The sequence below is a fragment of the Ursus americanus genome, chromosome 19, assembly GCF_024610735.1.
Source record: "Ursus americanus isolate L20-20 chromosome 19, mUrsAme1.1.p, whole genome shotgun sequence".
Classification (NCBI taxonomy): Eukaryota; Metazoa; Chordata; class Mammalia; order Carnivora; family Ursidae; genus Ursus; species Ursus americanus.
Genome location: NC_142145.1, coordinates 47,968,787 through 47,990,728, shown reverse-complemented (window position 1 = coordinate 47,990,728; position 21,942 = coordinate 47,968,787). Strand labels below are relative to the sequence as shown.

Here is a 21,942-nt window from a genome sequence, read left to right as displayed (position 1 = left end):
GCTACATAGGGCTATTCAAATAATCTATTTCACATTGTGAGAGTTGTGGTAGTTTGTACTTTTGGAGGAACTAGTCCATTTTACCTAAATTTCACACTTAATTGTTTAGGATTATTTGAGTATCATTTTGATTACCTGTAGGGACTCTAGTGATACACCTACCCTGTTTTATTCCTGATACTGGTCATTTGTGTTCTCTTTTCCCTTTATCAATCTTGCTAGAGGTCTGTCAATTTTCTAAACAGCTGGCTTTTTGTTTTCATTGATTTTTCTCTATTGTTTTTATTTTCAATTCCATTGATCTCCACTCTTATATTTCACCTTCCTTCTTCTTGCTTTGGGTTTATTTTGCTCTTCCAAGTTCTTGAGGTAGGAGCTTAGATGACTGATTTGAGATTTTTCATCTTTTTTAATGTGTGTCTTTAGTGTATAAATTTCCCTTAGGCACTATGTCAGCTCCATCCCACAAATTCTGATGTTTTATTTTCATTGTTCAAGTATTTTTTTAAAGATGAAAAACCATAACTTATTTTATTATTGAGGTATAGCTGACACACAATGTTATGTTAGTTTCAGGTGTACAACACAGCAATTTGATAGTTCTCAATGCTCACCATGTAAGTGTAGTCACCATACAACGTTATTACAATATTATTGGCTATATTCCCTATGCCATATATTTTATCTTCATGACTTACTTATTTTATAACTGGAAGTTTGTACTGCTTATTCCTCTTCACCTACTACTTCATCCATATCCCCAGCAACCATCAGTTTGTCCTCTGTATTTAAGAGTCTGGGTTTGTTTTATTTTCTAGATTCCACATATAAGTGAAATTATAAAGTACCTGTCTTTCTCTGTCTGCCTTATTTCACTTAGCATAAAACCCTCTGGGACCATCTATGTTGTTGCAAATGGCAAGATTTCATTCTTTTTTATAAGCCATACTCTTTAACTTTATGAGGGGGCATCTGGGTGGCTCAGTCTGCTTCTCTCCCTCTCCCTCTGCCCCTCCTCCTGCTCATGCCTTCTCTCTCAAATAAACAAATAAATCTTAAAAACAAACAAACATAAACTTTATGAGACATAATTAATATTTCAACATATTCTTTCATTCCCCTTAAGACTTACTCTTTGACCTATGGATTATTTAGAACTGTGTTGTTTAGTTTCCCTGTGTTTGCAGATTTGCCTGGTATCTGTTATGTCATTCTAGTTTGATTACATTTTGGTTAGAGAACACACTCTACTATGATTTTAATTTTTTTTTTTTAAATTTGTAGAAGCTTGTTCAGGATATGGTCTATGTTGGTATGTATTCCTTGAGTGCTCGAAAAGAATGTATATTTTGCTGTTATTGGATGCAGGGTTCTAGAACTGTTAAAAAGATCTTGTTGGTTGATGGTGTGGTTGAGTTTTCCTGTATGTTTGCGGATTTTCTGTCTATAGAGTGATATCGGAGTCTCCAACAATAATTATGGATTTGTCTATCTTTTCAGTTTTATCAGCTTTTATTTCACATATTTTGTAGCTCTGACATTTGGTGGATATAAATTTATGAATGCTATGTCTTCTTTGTGGACTGATCTTAAATCTAGCATACAAGAATTTTGTTTTTTAGAAATGCAATATCCAAAGCTGAGGATTTGCAAAATGGATTTCTTACATACTTAGAGCTAAATAAATAGTGCTAAGTACACATTGACCAATGACAAGTTGGTGAAATATTATAAATATTTGTATCACACGTGTATGTATATATGTATATGTATGTATTATATGTATATGCATAACCAAAGCTACAAATGAAAAAAACAAAAAACAAGCCATTGACAAATACTATTCCTTAAGAACAGAGAAAATTAAGATAGCACAAAACCACTAGAAAGATCAAGTCCAAAAAAAAAAAAGGAAGAAATCAATAAGGTTATAGAAAGTATATTTCTTTTTGGGGTACTCTTCATACACATAGAGGAAAGATGTTATAAGCTGATCAAAAGGAAGACAATGTATTATATATTTGCAAACAAACATCTGAATCATGAAATGTTTCCCTAATAAAAGCGTCTTGCTAGGTGACCATGGAAAACATGAGTAATTCTAAAATTAATACATTTCCCATTTGATCACATAAAATTACGTTAATGTCAGTCCTTTTAAAAAGGACTTTTTTTATAATTTAAAATTGTACTCTTTCCTCTTTCCTAGGTGTCTCTTTCTGCTGTAGTTCCAGATCCCATTTGATTCTCTTGCTCCTTTCTCACTTTTCAAATGTTAAGAACAACTGAAATGAAATTTATGTACTAAAATTTCAACATGGTTCTAGAATAAAAGTACATACACAAAGGAAACTGAAGTATAATCTAATCTGTATCACTTGAACCTGCAGCTCCTAAGTAAGGCCTTCATCTTAGTTCTTTGACTCTGTTCTGTATTTCAACCTATAAAGTTCAAATGCAATTTTCTTAGAAAAGAAAAAGGAAAAAACTCTCAAAAAGAAAAACTTCTGATTAGAAAACAAAAAGTACCTCTTCATCCAATTCTTTCATTATCTTGTCTAGTTTTATGTTTGAAGTTCTGTAAAAACAAAAGCAGCACAGGTTAGAAATATGTTTATTTTTTATTGTCCAGTGGTGGAACACCACATTCATTACTTTTCCATTTAACTAAGTTGTCTTAACATTTTTTGGTGCTGTGGATTCCTTTAGCAGTCTGGTGACTGCTAAAAAAGCCAAAAATAGATTAAAATTCAGTCTTAAAAATCTTTAAATGGATGGGGATGACTGGGTGGCTCAGTGGGTTAAGCATCTGACTTTTGATTTTGGCTCAAGTCATGAACTCAGGGTCGTGAGGCTGAGCCCTGTGTCAGGCTCCTGCTTAAGATCCCCCCCCAACATTCGCCTGTGTGTACACACACACGCTCTCTCTCTCTCTCCCCCCAATAAATAAATAAACAAATAAATAAATAAATAAAATGTATGTTTCAGTAATATGTGTGCTTCTTTATTAATACATTAAACCGTAAGATCTAGTGGTAGTAATTTCAAAGTAGTGATAAGCACAAATGATATTTAGAGATAACAACTATAGTACATGAAAATATTTATGGTATCTATTAGTATTAAAAAACAGCTACTGCTAATAAATGTAGATTATTGTTTTTGTTCATAGTGGAAGGAAATGCTGAATTTTCATTATAAGTTATGGAAAACACTTACTTTTTCTCATTCAAGTTTTAGAACCTTGAATTCCATCCATGGACCCTCTGGGGGAGTCTATGGATTCCAGGTTAAGGATCCCTGAACTCCCTCATGTAATACTTGCTAATAAATAAAAATTAGCTATTTAAACTTTATACAAGATTAAATAATGAAGGGCAAGGTGGCATATATATAACTGAGTAAATGTACCACAGAACAACCTAGTCAAAAGTTGAGATAAATTGAAAGTGTATTATCTGCATCACAATTTGTTTTCTTTGGCTCTGAACATAACCCTAAGCTTCAAATCTGCATGTACAACGTTTCACGTGGCTGCTTCATCAAATACCTCACTCAGCATGCCCAAAATGTTATTTCCTCTGCTCCACACCCTTACCCATAATACCAATTTGTTTTTACTCTAGGTGTTCCTAAGAAAGGACATAACCTAGGAATCATCCTTGACTCATCTTCCTCCCTCATTCCCATTTAGTTGAATAAACACGTCAAGTGCTGCCAACCAACCAGAGTTCTTTTTAAAAAGCAAATTTTATCAGTTTTTTACTTAGTTTAATTAAACTTTCAATGTTCTTCCATCATCGTTAGGATAAATTCCAAATTCCTTAGCTTGTCAAAAACAAAGTCCTCTATGACTTAGATTCTCTCAACCTTCCCAGCCCCATCTCAGGCTTCCCTTCTGCCCCAACACTTTCTTATCACTACAGGCCACTTTGATCATTCCTACTTTTCCCTCAAATTGATACCCTATACTGCCACTAATGCCAGTTTAATTTTGGATGAAGAAACTTCTCAACATACTTATTTCCATTTCCTCCCCTTATTTCCATATTTCATACTTAGAAACTCTTTCCAAATCCTGGGATCAGTTAATTATTTGCTTATATATAAGTGTTTTTCTGAAAAAAGTTTGTACTATATATTTATGTATTTAATCTCTCAGGAATGGTATGCAATGAGAATTTTACTTGTTTCCTCTTTGGCCCAATCACAAAATTACCAGTTTTCTCTATTTCATTTGTTGAATACTTAATCTCTGCATTACCTCTGTATTTCATTTATTCAATACCATACACAAAAAAAATAAAGTCATTGTTTGTAGTTAATAAGTAACTTAACATTGTGCTAGGTTATTTCAAATAATTTTGATCATCATATATTTCATAAATATACAGATTCTTATTAGATTTAATGAATTTTAACATTTAATAACATTTATATTTTAGAAAGCACCTTATTTAATGTAAACTAATTTGATCTTTCAGTCAGCTAATTAAATGGCAGAGAAAAGTAATAAATCAGGCACTAAGTGAATCAGCATTAGAATTTTTTAATAAAGACTGCCAGGAGCAAATGCACTTTAAATATTCTGAGGACAATATGTCTATAACTAATGCCAATATTACTTTCCAATTCTAGCCAAGACAGTCTTCACTGAATGTATATAAGCAGCAACCTTTATATCTCCAACTTATTTCCAATTACTATTCAAGTGTTCTATAGAGGGCAAGTTTTAAAATAGGTATGTGCTATACAATTTTTAATGTTAAAAACATATAAAGTACATTCTCACCTGCACTTCTGCTCCATTTCATCTTTTAATTGCATTTCATTATGCAGCTGTTCTTCCAGCTTATAAATTGTTTTTTGCAAATTTTCCTGCTTTAATTAAAAACAAAACAGAACAAAACTCATCCTACTAAAAATACTCATAGAGAACTTAAAAATAACAAGTTTACGTTACCATTCTACACTTGTTCAAGAGGGAGTTGCTTGGTTCAATCTTACCCTTTTCCTTTCTATCTGAAATTACTATTAACTTAACAGGCATTTTTTTCAACACCTAGAAATGTGTCAGGCACTGTGGTAGGCATTAGTAATATAAAAAATTAAGAAGATTTGGTCCCTGTGCTCATGAAGCTAAGAATTAAACAGAGAGGCACAGAGGAATATGAGGGTGAAAAGAACCTATGATAATCCAAAGACATACACACAAATATTACAATATAATGTGGTGATGATAAGGTTATATATGAGGTGCTCTGAAGGAGGGAAGGGGTCACATCTAATTCTGCCAGGAAAAGGTAATGTTTGAGATCAGACCTACAAGATGAATAGAAAAAAGGCATTTTAGCCAGAATGACTAAGTCCAAAAGTAGAGAAGCAGAACAAAATATATTTTGTAAATGGAAAGAAATCAAGTATAGGCAGAGCACAAAACGTAACAGAATGAGTCTCATAAAATCTTGTATATGCAAAAAAAGCAGTTAGGGACTTTAACCTATAAGCATTTTAAAAAGGGAAACAGCATAGTATTGGCATTTTAGAAACATCACTTCAGTAACAGCAAAGTGAACAGAGTAGAGGGCAGCCAAATTCTAATCAAAGTCACCAGTTAACAGGCTTTTGAGACAGTTCAGGCGAGTATATAGGTTTGATAGGAGGCAGAGGATACAGGAATAAAGAAGAGGAAATGGATAACTGTGTCAGTCAGAAGGCAGAATTTGTAGCCTAAAAACTGACTAGAAATAAGAAAAGAGATAAAAAAGTGCAGCATAGGGAATATAGTCAATAACATTATAGTAATAATAATGTATAGTGACAGTGGTAACTACATTTATTGTAGTGAACTGTACAGAATTGTCAAGTCACTACGTTGTATACCTGGAGCTAATGTATCATTGTATGTCAACTATACTTCATTAATACATAATTTTTAAACATCAAAGTAGGATTATGAAAAAAAATGTCAACATAAGAAAAAAGAAAGAAAGGTAGAAAGAAAAAAAAAGGAAGGCCGGAAGGAAGGAAGGAAAAGGAAAGAAGAAAAGAACAGAGTACCATACAAAAGACAGGGAACACAATAAGAACTGCTGGGGAGGAGACACAGAGAGAACTATGAGTTTAGCTCTGGCCTAGGTTGAGATGTCTGAGAGATACACAAGAAGAGAAATCCAGTCAGAGAGAGAGAGGGAGAGGGAAGAGATCCAGGTCTGGAGTTTAGAGGAGCAAGCTGCACATACACAAGAATTACCTATAGAAAATGAGCAGAAAGCAAAGACCAGCATCATCTTGAGAAACATTTAACAACTAAAGGGGAGAGAAGGAATAAGGGGAGGGAAGAAGAGGAAGGGGGAAGAGATCCTGCAAAAGGGACTGAAAATAAAATCTAAAGTAGTGGGAAGAAAGACAGAAGGAAATAATGGGAACAAGAAAGAGTTATGGAAGTTCCAAGGAGGAGGGATTAATCAGTGTCATTTGCAGCAAAAAAGAAAATTAAGATAGGATTGAAAATTATTCATTCTACTTGTCAACTGCAAAGCTGTGCATTAGCATCTCCGCTGGAAGGCTTTAAAGGAAGAGTTGAAAATTAAATTAACTGACTTTTCTATTTATCTCTATGTTACCAGAAACAGTAGAGACAAAGTTTTCTACTTCCTCTGTGACCTTACCAGAACAAAAGATAAAAGGTAGCAGCAGCCAGTAACAGGAACTTCTGGTGATGACCACCGAACAAGATTAGCCCAAAGAAAACATGATTCCACTAAATATTTTTTAAAGTCCTGTGTACCACTAATCCTACAGATAAGTAATATGGTGAGAGGTGGGCTGTAGCAGCTCCTTATCATCACCTTCCCTAGGTCAAAGGTTCTTTCAAGATTTCTGAGCCCCTGTTAACTATGTAACTTGGGAAACAGCTCTGATGAGATGAGAATTTAAAAGAGAGAGATGGTCCAAACAGCTAACAGGTCCTCCATTCTCCTTTTTTCCACTCTCCCTTAACATTGCATGTTCTCTTAATTTAAGAGTAAAAGTATCAAGGAGAAAGAATTACATCAGCTTTTTAAAAATGATTGCTACCTAGTCTCCTACAATACAAGAGTTCAAAGAATGCTCCAAGGATGGCCAAATAATTTTTTCTAATGTATTTTTTAAGTAAGCTCTATGCCCAACATGGGGCTTGAACTCACAATCTGGAGATAGAGAGTCTCACACTCTACCAACTGAACCAGCCAAGCACCACAATTATGTCTAATATTTTTAAGAAAAGTCCTGGTCAACCCAAAAGGACCTTCTGAAATCTAAGTAAGATTTTTTTTTTTAAATCTCTGTCTCATGAACATGAGCTATAAGGACAATAAAAAGGACTCGTCTCTAATATTTACTTACAACAGTAATTTTCAGTGGACAAATTGGATGATGCTGACTGTACTGGTTATTCTTCCATTTGCTCCCTCTCCTTTCTAGCCATGATATCCATCCTCTGACCTACTTTTGCCTTGTAATCTACAGATTGCATTACCTGGATTCTATTGTCCTGTGATTTTAGAGTCTGTTTTAACATATGGGAGACACCAACAGGAAATCAGAAGGTGGGAGAAAGAAAGTATTCATTCTCCCCACCCTTTCATTGCCATACTGTGGTGCTAGCAGTGTTCTATATTCTATGTTCCCTTTGATGATGGTAGGCTTTTCTGAGCTGTGGTAACAATACTTGTCTCTCTTTGTCCCTTCAGACAAAAGCTTCCCCCTCTTGCTAATCACGGATGCTTTACACCCTTTACTTGTTGCTCCCTTTGACCCTGCTAAATAGCCCTTTCACTAAACTCTCTTAATGAACGAACAAAATGTGATATATTCATATACTAGAATATATTCAGTCTTAAAAAGGAATCAAATTCTGATACATGTTACAACATGGAGAAATCCTGAGGATATTATGGCTAAGTGAAATAAACCAATCACAAAAAGTGAATGATTGAATGATTCCACTTACATGAGGTACCTAGCATAGTCAGATTCATAGAGACAGAGAAAGTAGGATAGTGGTTACTCAGGGCTGCAGGGAGTAGAACAGAGAGTTTAATGTGCACAAGGTTTTAGTGTGGGATGAAGAAAACGTTCTGGAGATAGACGGTGGTAGTTACATAACAACGTGAAGGTGATTCATGACACTGAACTGTACACTTAAAAATTAAATTTTATGTTATGTGTATTTTAACACACAAAACTCTCTTTTAAGTCTTCTGAATGTGTTATCTGTTTTCCTGCCAAGACCCTTATTGACAAACTGATTTATCATAAATTCCTAATTCCAAAGATTAGAAAGACTGCCACTGTCAATATGTGTAGCAATTTATAGTTTATTAATTACCTCCACATAAAATATTCCACTCGATATTCAGGCAAGAAATCAAGTTGGAAGGAGACCGTAAGTAAAAAGTGCTATCAAAATTTAAGTTCGCTAACTACACATTCAGAAGCAATACATGCTTACTTAATATCATGTACACAAAATAACCATCCACAGAACAACTTTCTAAAAAATAGTAAGAAAATACCTACCAAGCTTTTATCCACATTGGGGCTACTTCGGTTATCATTAGGATTTGCTGAAGATAAGTATCTGAGAGGAAAAGAGTTTTTAAAAGTAAAAAAAACACAGAACTTTTCAATATTCAGTAGTATATACTACATGCCTATTTTTTTTTGTTCAGTATTGTACTTGGTATGCTTTTTAAAAATTGAGTACAAGTTCATAATTCTTTATTTTAGAAATATACTACAAAAGTGATACATATGTTAAATGAAACCCCCAGTTAGGTCAGAAGCAGCACTCTGTAGTCATATACCTTACTATTCCTGCAGCAAAACATATAAATATTCATATCAAGTAGGATAAATAAAAACCATAAATAGTCTCGAGTTAGTTCAGATTAGGTTTTTTGGCCACGAGAGCAGGTTATGGAAGTTTCTGCCACCAAACAAATCACTAAAATGCTTTCAGTTTTTAGAGCTTCATGGTTTTATTTTTTTATTTTTTAAGTAGGCTCCATGCCCAGCGTTGAGCCCAACACAGGGCTTGAACTCACAACCCTGAGATCATGACCTGAGCTGAAATCAAGAGTCGGACACTTAACTGACTGAGCCACCCAGGTGCCCCAGTTTTTAGAGATTTTTAGATTAGGGATTGGGGATAAGGAATTGTTGACTTATAAAGACACGAGCACAACTTCTCTCTCTGCCCCAATTATTCTTCAGCCAAGAATGATATTGCCTTTCTGGGAAAAAAGAGTTTTTGAAAGTTCTGGTGATATCTTGCTAATCTTTTGAGACTGCAAGGCTTATAGAGTTCTTTCTTTAAATTCACTATAAAGTTAGAATTACATATAAGATAGTAGTGACCTTTAGAAGTCTTCTTTAGACATGAGATTATCAAACACATCTAAACAGATCATATGAAAATAATTTTCTAAGCTCTCAAATGTTATATAAAGGTAAGGTACTACAGCTGCCTCTACTACTGCCTCTAACATGCTACAACTACCACTATTAATACTTCTACTATCACCACTACTACAGGCACCACCTTGTTTCATCAGAACACCCTCAAAAAGATATCAAATAGCTACTATACACGTCATTGCTGTTATAGGGCAGCTGTTATCAGCTACATATTCATTACATATGAATTCATTACACTCATTAATAGTAAAAAAAAAAAAAGGAGTTTCTTAAAGTACCATTAAACACACATAACAGTGCTCTAAAACAAAACAAAAACAGGAAAATATGTCACTTTTTATGTTTTCCTTGGAAAATTATTCAGATCAACTAGAGAATCCAATAATCAGGAGGCAGTAATAAGCATTAAGTAGCAGGTTTGTAGAAAAAAGGTCCCGTATAACAAATGACAAATTCTAGATTTAGTACAACTTTATTCCATTAACTACTGAGTGTCTCAGAAATTCAATGTGAGATTCCACATCATGTAATATAAATAAAAGCATACAGCTACGCCAGTGGAATCTAAATTAGATAGGAAAACAGACCATTTGATCCTAAGATATCTTCTAAATTGTAATATGCTATATAAACTGAAGTTAATATTTGGCCTCTCAAAGTTAATAATATAACTTTCTCTGAATGCAGCACTGGAAATCTAAGGACACCACTTGTACACATCCATTCATTCTTCTACTTTTTTCTTCTTTTTTCTTTCAAAGTTATTTTATATATTATATTGCTGCCTTCATGTAGAATCTGGTCATTTAGGTAACTTTTTATGAGAGGTTTTAGATTATTACAAATGTAGCTAAAAGTTTAACCTTTAAACTATTAAAAATCATTCTTCATTTAGCTATATTTCAGCAATAAAGATCTCTACCCTTGGTAATTGAAAGTATGCTTGGATTTCAGGAGTAAGAATTTCAGAAGTTTTCTATTTCCCGCCAGTAACTCAAAATTATACTTACATATTATCATAAGGCTACCAGTATTTTGCTGATTCTTGAAGATCAACCACACCTTCAACCATTCACATAATAGGCAATTACTAAACAACACTATGTTATTCAATAAGACGGTGGTACTGAAGAACAGAGTGCAATTTCTACTTTTGACAAACTTAGAAATTAGTTTGGGATATGCATCATATAGATGCAAGGAAAAACCAGAGAACATAATCAAGTACATGACAATGTACTACAAATAGTATATATAATGTTTAATTCAAGATTACTTTTGTATAGATAAACCTAAATAAAGTCATTAACTGCTCTGAACTACAGAAAATCCAAAAAGACTGCGAGTTGTTTATATCAACATTTCAAGTGCTTCAGAAACCAAGCCAGAGAATAACTGACAAAAATAGGAAAAAAGGAAGGAAGGAAGGAAGGAAGGAAAAGGAAAGGAAAGGAAGAAAGGAAGAAAGGAAGAAAGAAAGAAATTTTTTTAGCAAAAACCACTTTGAAACTTGTCACTGTACCTCAATATAAAATAACTACAATATTATCTTCCTGGGTGTTGGGGGGGAAAGGATTAAAACACTGGACTTTACTAAGAGTCAAAAGTCAAGTACTACCTGTAACACTTAATGCAACAAAAAGTATTCAGTACTGTCTTATAGCTGGATTAATGGAGAAATTTCCTAAGGCAGGATTAAATTGCATTCCTGTTTTCTAAACTTGACCTGAATAGGCTCTTATAAAAAAAGTTTTGACTAAAATGACAAAATGTTTCAGTTTAAATATATCCATTTCCTCACTAGGATATGAGGATCTTAAGAGAAGGTACTAACCATGTTTTATTCATCTTTCTCCCTGCACCTTGGTGCTTAGTATATACCTGACAAAAAATAAGTTGGCAAACATGTTTGCTGAAAGAATGAATGAATGAATGAATGAATGCTCAGCATACTGAAATAATGTTAATTGTTTAATTTATATCTCAAGTCCATTTGAAGACTAAAGCTAACATTAGCTTATACTAATAACAACTAACATTAACTCGGTGCTAATGTTCTAAATGTTCTACTGTTTTGATTTAACTAACCCTTACAATAATCCTATGAGACAAGTATTATTATCATCATCATCCCTCTTTTTGAGGAAATGGAGGCATAAAAGGTTAAAGTTATATGCCCAGGTCACAAGGTCTTACATGCTGTAAGAACATGGTAAATTCATTTAGTGATTTTTGGTGAGGAATCACTTAATTTTTGCATTACTAAAATTATAGGCCTTTGTAACATCAATATAGTGATGGTAATGCTAGAAAACTATTTGTTGTTCCAAAATGTATTATAAAACCAGAGCTTTTGGGGTAATGAGATTAACCAAAATATTAGTATTAAAAGAATCTTTTTATTTATTAATTCCTGTAACTTGAACACATATAGTGCATCACTCAGCAAACAATTTCTGAAACACAGTATCTTGATCATGGATTAGTCTAAAAGAAATGAAATATGGAATAATACAAATATCATGCATCACTGAAAAATAGCATATTAAGATATCTCTTAATATACCACTAAATTTCTTGAAGTGATTTTTAGATATCCCTAAGAAAATAAGAGACCACAACAAAATTTTACCTACCCCTAAAATCAATGCTTAACATACTCACCTACGATTGCTATAATATGTAAATCCTACAAAAGGTAATTGATTGCCAACAAAAGCTTTAGGTATGGGGAATGTTTCTTCATCTCCTTTATCTTCTTCCAAGTCATCAAAATTACTTGTATCAATGTCACTACTTAAATCAGGTACAACTGGTGCTACAGCTAAAAATGGAAACAAAATTAGTAGTTCCTTCAAATTTAATATGAAAATAAGGTAAAGCAAAGATTCCATACCAACTACTAAGTGTCTTACATATAAATAGGTTGCAAACTACAAATTCCAAAGGGCTGAATCCTATTTTAGTCAATTTTATTAGGATTATTAATCAACTGATATTGATCATTATAATTCTATGAAACAATTACCTTCAAAATCACCTATAATTATCATCTATACTTCGCTTGAGTATTACAAGTATTAAGGTTTGTTTTAGAATATATAATATAAAATATGCAAAAGCAGTTAGGACTATAGAAAAGACTTTTCAGAAACCATAGCATACTAAATTGTACTCAAAGATTCAAAGTTAATTGGTTTCAAATACAATATTTTATTTGTTAATCTGCTGTACAGCAAACTAGAAATCAAGGTTATGTCTTCATAGCCCTGGATAGAACAATTTGGTATAAAAGATGGTTTATATTCACCCCCCAATTCAATATCTCTATAATATTAAGTCACAAGGAGCAATGTATTTTGAATTGTACTTTCAGACTAGCTACCTTCCCTGAATCAAGTCATTAAGTGATGACTCAGTGAGGTATTTATGAAATGGCTGTTAGGAAAAGAGGGCAGAGATATAAAACATGGACACAATTTTCAAGAGTTAAAACTTGGTGGCTTATATACACTTAATTAAATAAAGCCATATATGACAATGCTTAAATCTTCATAATATGGGAGAAAATACCACTTGAAAGTAATATTACTATCTTATTTTGGAGCTTAAATATGCTACAGAGAGTCATCTAAAAAAACATTTTAGAAAAACTGTTTCAGTTTAAAGATACAGCAGTATTAAGAAAACATATAGAAATATCAACAAAATACTGAATAATTATTTTAGATACAATCATATCATACTGCCTCAAAGAAAAAGATGAATATGAGCAACAAAAAATAACTAACTTGGTTTCATGGTATTAATCTCTTATATAAAGGAATAATTTTTTCTATTGTATCATCTGGGTTTCCAGACAAGAAATGACTATTGTTGTGCATCTCAGATACAGTGAATTATATAGTGAAATTTGGGAATGAAACAACACATTTAACCCAAAGCAGCTATAATACTAACTAACAATGAATGACAAAAGATCTTTTCCACCATTCTCTCTTAATGACCAGGAGAACTGCCTGACTGGACAGTTCCAGCTTCCTAATACTACTAATTGCCTAATTTATAAAATGAGGGTGGGGGGGGGAGTTGTCTCTCCTTGTGAAGTAAATAAATTATGGTCTTGGCATAAATTCTACTTTAAAACAGTGGTTCTCAATTTTAAAACAATTTTGCTCCCCTGGGGGACATGTAGCAATGACTGAATACATTTTTGGCTGTCATAACTAAGGGAGGTGTGCTAGTGGCATCTAGTGGGTAAAGACCAGGGATACTGCTAAACATCCAAGAAAGTTCAGAATAGCCCACACAAAAAAGATTTATCTGGTCTAGTGTTCTGGCTAAAAAAACCCTACTTTAAAATTATCATATAAGATTGATTTTAAAAGGAAGCATAGCAAGTTTGGTGAATTTTTCTCTTGCTGTTTCAGATGAATCTAGTCTTTTTATAGATTACATACCATTTCAGAGTAGTTTTAAAATGAGACAAATTCTGTTTAAATTCTGTGATACAAGTAGGGGAAGTCCTGGGAGAATTATAAAAGTAATACTTCATCTATATTTAAAGTAAGACATTTAGGTTTTATAGAATACCATACAGTCACATCAGAACTAAATAAAAATAAGGATAAAGACAGCTTTCCAGAGCTATCACTGATATATAGAGTAGTCCACTTATAAAAATTTACCTTTCCATAAGTTACCAGTAATATAGGAATCATGTTCCATAAAAAAGAATCTAACTGATGTAAAAAAAAAAAAAAGATAGCAGAGTAGAAAGCTCTAAGAAGCCACCTTTTCACTGAAGTAGCCATTATGCTGGCAAAAACTATCAGAAGCAACTTTTTCAGAACTCTGAAATCTAAGAAGAAACTTACAAGCAGGGGCATGTTTAATAAAGAAAGAAGCTACTAAATTTTGGCATTTTGTCACTGGCTGACCAATGACATAATAATGAAAAACAGACTTCAGTAATGACACATGACAAGGAATACAGACTTTGTAAAAATAATTTGAAAAAGTCACTAAACAAATGCATGACTGAAGCCCATAATAAGCAACAAGAGCAAACCTGGGAAGGGGGAAATCTGATTTCCAGAATTACATTATGCTGTTCAAAATGTCCATTTTTCAAAAAAAAAAATTACAAAGCATGTAAAGAAACAGAAGAAGTATAGACTATTCATGGAGAATAAAGAAAATGTCAGACAACATCACTGAGGAAACCCAGATATTAGATTTACTAAACAGACTTTAAACGGTCTTTAATGTGCTCAAAGAGCTAAAGGAACTATGCACAAAGAACTAAAGGAAACCAAGAGTATGATATCTTAACGAATACAACAAATCAATAAGGAGATAGAATAAGGAATGAAATAGAAATTCTGGCACTGAAAAGTGCAATAGCTAAAACTACAAATGCACTGGGATGGTTTAACAGCAAATGTGAGCAGGCAGAAGAACCAATGAACTTAAATAAGACCAATAATATTATCAAGTGTAGGAAAAGAAAGAAAAGCATACCAATATACACATTATGAAAGTTCCAGGAAAGTAGGGTAAGGGACAGAAAGAATATTAAAGAAATAATGGCTCCAAACTAACCAATCTGATGAAACATATGAATCTACACAACCAAGAAGCTCAATGAACTCCAAGTAAGAAAAATTCAGATCCATGCCATGACACGTTATAATAAACTTTGAAAAGACGAAGAGAGAATCTTGGAAGCAATAGAAGAGTGACTTGTCATACATATACAAGGAATCCTCGATAAGATTAAGAGCCTACTTCTTTTTTAAAAAAAAATAGGATCCACGCCCGGCATGGGGCCCAACACAGGACTTGAACTCATGACCCTGAGATCAAGACCTGCACTGAGATCAAGAGTCAGATGCTTAACCAACTGAGCCACCCAGGCTCTCTTAAGAGCTTATTTCTAAGCAGAAACTTCGAAGGCCAGAAGGCAATGGAACAACATATTTAAAGTGCTGAAACAACAGTTCAGCAAGAATTCTACATCTGGCAAAATTATTCTTAAAAAATGAAGAACAAATTAAAGAGATTCCCTAGGTAAAGGAAAGATCAGAGATTGTTGCTAGTAAACCTGTCCTACAAGAATTGTTAGTTTTTTAAGGCTGAAATGAAAGGACACCAGACACTAACTCAAAGCTTTGCAAAAAAATAAAGGTAACTCACAGGTAAATATAAGAACCAGCATTATGTATTTTTGCTTTATAAATCCACTTTTTCGCCTATATGGCTTAAAAGAAGTATGCATAAAACAATTATACATTTATGTTAATGAGCACAGAATATATAAAGATGCAATTTGTGACAATAACATAAAGGAAGAAAATGGATTTGCAGAGAAACAGCTTTTTTTTTTTTTTTTAAGATTTTTATTTACTTGTCAGAGAGAGCGAGCGAGCACAAGCAGGGGGAGCAGCAGGCAGAGCAGGCAGAGGGAGAAGCAGGCTCCCCACTGAGCAAGGAGCCCGATGAAGCACTCGATCCCAGGACCCTGGGATGACCTGAGCCGAAGGCAGGTGCTTAACCAACTGAGCCACCCAGGCGTCCCTGTTCATGTGCTTCTGACAGTAAATCGTATCAATTCAACCTAGATTGTTAACAGCTTAGGATACTAACTGTAATCCCTGGGATAATCACAATAAGAAAATGACTAATATACAGAAAATGAACTGAAGAGGTAATCAAAACAGTACATTATAAAATAATCCAGTAAACAAAAAAGGTGGCAATAATGCAGGAGCTGAGGAACAGAAAGAAAAAATACAGAAAACAGAACAATGGCAGAAGTCTTTATATATAGCATTCACTTTAAATTTAAATGAATTAAAGTCACTAAAAAAGTAGAGACTGGAGGAAAGGATTAATAAAATTGATTCAATTACATGCCGTACACAGAGACTCACTTTAGATCTACAGACATAAATACATTAAAAGACTGAAAGAGATACTCCATGGGAAAAAGAGCTGGGGTGCCTACACTAATATCAGACAAAATAGACATTTAAGACTGTTAAAATAGTGAAAAACAGGACATATTGATGATATTGATGAAAGGGTCAATTCATCAAGAAGATAAAACAATTATATATGCATGAACAGCATAGCTCCAAAATATATATAATAAAAAATGACATAAATGGAGAAATAGTTCTAAAATAATGGTTGGAGTCTTCAATAACCCACTTTCAATAAACGAACAGAACATCTAAACAAAAGATAAGAAAATGTAGGACATGAACAATATCATAAATCAACTAGATATAACAGACATATAAAGCTCAATCCACCACCACCACCAGAATACACATTGCACATGAGACGTTCTCCAGGACAAACTATATGTTAGGCCAAAAAACAATAAATTTAAAGAGACTGAAATCATACAAAGTATCTTCTCCAGCCCATGATGGAATGAAACAAGATATCAACAATAGAAAGAAAATTGGAAGTTTCACGAATACCTGGAAAATAACACTCTTTTGTTTGTTTCAAGTTTTTATTTAAATTCCAGTTAGTTAACACATACTGTAATATTAGTTGTAGAAGTAGAATTTAGTGATTCATCACTTACATATAACACCCAGTGCTCATCACAAGTGCCCATCATCCATTTAATCCACCCCCCCACCCCCAACCATCAGTTTGTTCTCTATAGTTAACAGTCTGTTTTGTGGTTTATTTCTTTTTTTCTTCTTTTGTTTGTTTCTTAAATTCCACATACGAGTTAAATCTTACAATATTTGTCTTTCTCTGACTTATTTCACTTAGCATAATACACTCTAGCTCCATCCATCTCATTGCAAATGGCAAGATTTTGTTCTTTTGTATGGCTAAGTAATATTCCACTGCATACATACACCACACATCTTTATCCATTCATCAGTTGATGGACATCGGGCTGTTTCCATAATCTGGCTATTGTTGGTAATGCTGCTATCAACATCGGGGTGCATGTGTCCCTTTGAGTCAGTATTTTTGTATCCTTTGGGTAAATACCTAGTACTGCAATTGCTGGATCATAGAGTGGTTCTATTTTTAACTGTTTGCAGAACCTTCACACTGTTTTCCAGAGTGGCTGCACCAGTTTGCATTATTCCCACCAATAGTGTAAGATAGTTTCCCTTTCTCCACACCCTCACCAACATCTGTTGTTTTCTGTGTTGTTAATTTTTGCCATTCTGATAGGTGTCAAGCGGTATCTCATTGTAGTTGATTTGTATTTCCCTGATGATGAGTGATATTAAGCACCTGTTCACATGTCTGTTAGCCATCCAGATGTCTTCTTTGGAAAAATGCCTACTCATGTCTTTTGCCTGTTTCTTAACTGGATTATATTTTTTGGGAGTTGAGTTTGGTGACTTCTTTATAGATTTTGGATACTAACACTTTATCGGATTTGCAAACATCTTCTCCCATTCTGAAGGTTGCCTTTTAGTTTTGTTGACTGTTTCCTTTGCTGTGCAGAAGCTTTTTATCTTGATGAAGTCCCAATAGTTCATTTTTCTTTTGTTTCCCTTGCCTCTGGAGATCTATCTAGTAAGAAGTTGCTATGGCCGATGTCAAAGTGGTGAAAACAACATACTCTTAAAAAAACCAATGAGTCAAAGAAGAAATCACAAGGGAGATTAGAGAAAATGCTTTGAGACAAATGAAAATGAAAACATAACAAAAACTTATGGGATTCAGTGACAGCAGTACTCAGAAAAATTTTAGTTGTAAATGCCTGCATTAAAAAAAAGAGAAAGATCTCAAATCAATAACTCATCTGACACACTAAGGAACTAGAAAAAGAAGAGCAAACTAAGCCCAGAGCTACCATAAGGAAAGAAACAATAGAGATTAGAGTGCAGATAAACTATAGAATAGAAAATTAATAGTGAAATTAACAAAACCAATAATTAGTTTTTTAAAAAGATCAACAAAATTCACAAATCTTTTACTAGATTAAGAGGAAAAAAGAGAAGACAAATAAATCAGAAATGAAAGTGGGGATATAACTATTGACTTTCTACAAATAAAAACAATAAAAGGAAAAACTACAGGGGCGCCTGGGTGGCTCAGTCATTTGAGTGTCAGACTCTTGATTTTGGGTGGGGTTGTGATCTCAGGGTTGTGGCAACAAGCCATGCATCTGGCTCCACACTCTAGCAGGGGGAGAGGGAAGGGGGGTCTGCTGGAGATTCTCTCTCTCTCCCTCTCCTCCTGCTTGCATTCTCTCTCTCTCTCTCAAATAAATAAATCTTTAAAAGAAAAAAGTACAAACAATTGTACATCAACATATTAGATAACCTAGATTAAATGACAAGTTCTGTGAAACACATGAACTATCAACTTATTTGAAAAAGAAAATCTGAATAGACCTACAAGAGATTTAGTCAATAATCAAAAATGTCCCAACAAAGAAAAAAAAAATTCAAGACAAAATTGTTTCACAGTTGAATTCTACCAAACATATGAAGAAGGTTTAATGCCAATCCTTCTCAAAACTCTTCCAAAAAATAGAAGGAATACAAATTCATTCCATGAGGCCAGAATTATTCTGACACCAAAGCCGGATCAAGACCACACACACACATACACACCCACCCAATACCTCCAGAAAAAATCTTCAAGAAAATACTAGCAAGTTGAACGTAGCAGCATATTAAAAGGACTATATGCTATGACCAAGTGGGATTTATTCCAATGTGGGTCACCATATGAAAGTCAATGTATAATATATCATACTACCAGAATTAGGAGGAAAACCCATATGATCATGCCTATTAACACAGAAAAGTATTTGAAAAAATTCAATACCCTTTCATGATAAAAATACTCAGTCAACAAGGAAGAGAAAACTTCCTCAACATGATAAAAGGCATACATAAAAAACCCACAGCTAATGTCATATTCACTAGTTAAAGACTGAAAGCTTTCCTGCTATGATCAAGTTAACAAGACAAGAACTCCATCTCACAAGTGCTATTCAACACAGCAGTACAAATTCCAATCAGAGCAATTAGGCAAGTAAAAGAAACAAAAGGCATCCTCATTGGAAACATAGCCAATGCAATCATTACCAAGACCCCAATGTCCTTTATCACACACATGGAAAAAACCCACTTTATTTTTTTAAATTTTTTAAAATAATTTTTATTTTGTTACATCAGTCACCATACAGTACATCCCCAGTTTTTGATGCAATGTTCCATGATTCATTATTTGCGTGTAACACCCAGTGCACCATACAATATGTGCCCTCCTTAATACCCATCACAGGCCTATCCCAATCCCCCACCCTCCTCCCCTCTATAGCCCTCAGTTTGTTTCCTAGAGTCCACAGTCTCTCATGGTTCATTCCCCCTTCTGTTTACCGCCCCCCCCTTCATTCTTCCCTTCCTTCACCGGCCAATCTTCCTATTATGTTCCATAAAGGAGTGAAACCATACGATAATTGTCTTTCTCTGCTTGACTTATTTCACTTAGCATAATCTCCTCCAGTCCTGTCCATGTTGCTGCAAATGCTGTGTAATCGTTCTTTCTGATAGCTGAGTAATATTCCATTGTATATATGGACCACATCTTCTTAATCCAGTCATCTGTTGAAGGGCATCTTGGCTCCTTCCACAATTTAGCTATTGTGGACAATGCTGCTATGAACATTGGGGTGCATATGGCCCTTCTCTTCACTATGTCTGTATCTTTGGGGTAAATACCCAGTAGTGCAATGGCTGGATCATAGGGTAGCTCAATTTTTAACTTTTTAAGGGACCTCCACACTGTTTTCCAAAGTGGCTGTACCAACTTGCATTCCCACCAACAGTGTAAGAGGGATCCCCTTTCTCCACATCCTCTCCAACATTTGTTGTTTCCTGCCTTGTCAATTTTTGCCATTCTAACTGGTGTAAGGTGGTATCTCAAGGTGGTTTTGGTTTGAATTTCCCTGATGGCTAATGATTTTGAACATTTTTTCATGTGTCTGTTAGCCATTTGTATGTCTTCACTGGAAAAGTGTCTGTTCATATCTTCTGCCTATTTTTTTATTTGATTATTTGTTTCATGTGTATTGAGTCTGAGAAGTTCTTTGTAGATCTTGGATACTAGTCTTTTATCTGTAGTGTCATTTGCAAATACCTTCTCCCATTCCGTGGGCTGCATCTTAGTTTTTTTGACTGTTTCCTTGGCTGCGCAGAAGCTTTTTATCTTGATGAAGTCCCACAACATAGTTAAAATGTCTATGCTACCCAGAGCAATCTACACTTTCAATGCCATCCCGATCAAAATACCAATGACATTTTTCAAGGAACTGGAACAAACGGCCCTTAAATTTGTGTAGAACCAGAAAAGGCCCCGAATCACCAAGGAATTGTTGAAAAGGAAAAGCAAAGCTGGGGGCATCATGTTGCCGGATTTCAAGCTATACCACAAAGCTGTGATCACAAAGACAGCATGGTACTGGCACAAAAACAGACATATAGACCAGTGGAACAGAATAGAGAACCCAGAAATGGACCCTCGGCTCTTTGGGCAACTAATCTTTGACAAAGCAGGAAAAAACATCCAGTGGAAAAAAAGACAGTTTCTTCAATAAATGGTGCTGGGAAAATTGGACAGCTATATGCAAAAGAATGAAACTTGACCACTCTCTCACACCATACACAAAGATAAACTCCAAATGGATTAAAGACCTCAATGTGAGACAGGAATCCATCAAAATCATAGAGGAGAACATAGGCTGCAACCTCTCTGACATCGGCCACAGCAACTTTTATCATGACACATCTCCAAAGGAAAAAACCCACTTTAAAATTCATACGGAAATCTCAAGTGATCCCAAACAGCCAAAAACAATCCTGGAAAAGCAGAAAGCTGAAAGATGCACACTTTCTGATGTCAAAGGCTACTACGAATCTATTGCAATCAAAACCAGTGTAGTACTGGCATAAAGACAGACAGCTCAATGGTGTATCATAGACAGCCCAGAAAAAAAGCCTCACATATGGTCAAATGATTTGAGAAGGGTACAAGACCACTTAATGAAAAAGGAGTTTTTGTTTTTGTTGTTGTTGTTTTAACAAATCATAGTAGGAAAACTGGATAACCACATGCAAAAGAATGAAGATAGACTCTATCTAACACCATACAAAAATGACTCTAACATTTATTTGTACACCAGTGATCACAAAAGCATATTCACAATAGCTGAAAGGTACAAGCATTCCATGTGTCTGTCAATATGTGAACAGATTTTTGAAAAATGTGGTATATATGCACAGTGAAATATTATTCAGCCTTAAAATGGAACAAAATTCTGACATGTGCTATAACATGGATGAACCTTGAAGACAAGCTAAGTGAAATACATCAACTTCAAAAAGATAAATATTGCATGATTCCATTTATTTGAGGTAACCAGAACAAACTCACAGAGACAGAAAGTACAATAGTGGCTACTGGGGGCTG

General features: G+C 34.2%; 1 protein-coding gene across 5 annotated transcripts in view; it reads right to left on the bottom strand.

Annotated features, from left to right (window-relative positions):
• The window catches only part of ROCK1 (Rho associated coiled-coil containing protein kinase 1), a 141,979-nt gene that overhangs the window by 53,422 nt on the left and 66,615 nt on the right, over positions 1-21,942 (bottom strand). For 4 of the 5 annotated variants that reach the window (XM_045781949.2, XM_045781950.2, XM_087869939.1 and 1 more), the window contains 4 exons: positions 12,130-12,289; positions 8,566-8,626; positions 4,793-4,881; positions 2,530-2,578 (listed from right to left, as the gene is read on the bottom strand). In XM_045781949.2, the coding sequence (XP_045637905.1) occupies positions 2,530-2,578; positions 4,793-4,881; positions 8,566-8,626; positions 12,130-12,289 (359 nt within the window). The remainder of the gene's footprint in view (positions 1-2,529; positions 2,579-4,792; positions 4,882-8,565; positions 8,627-12,129; positions 12,290-21,942) is intronic. The other variant, XM_045781951.2, reaches the window with a different exon arrangement.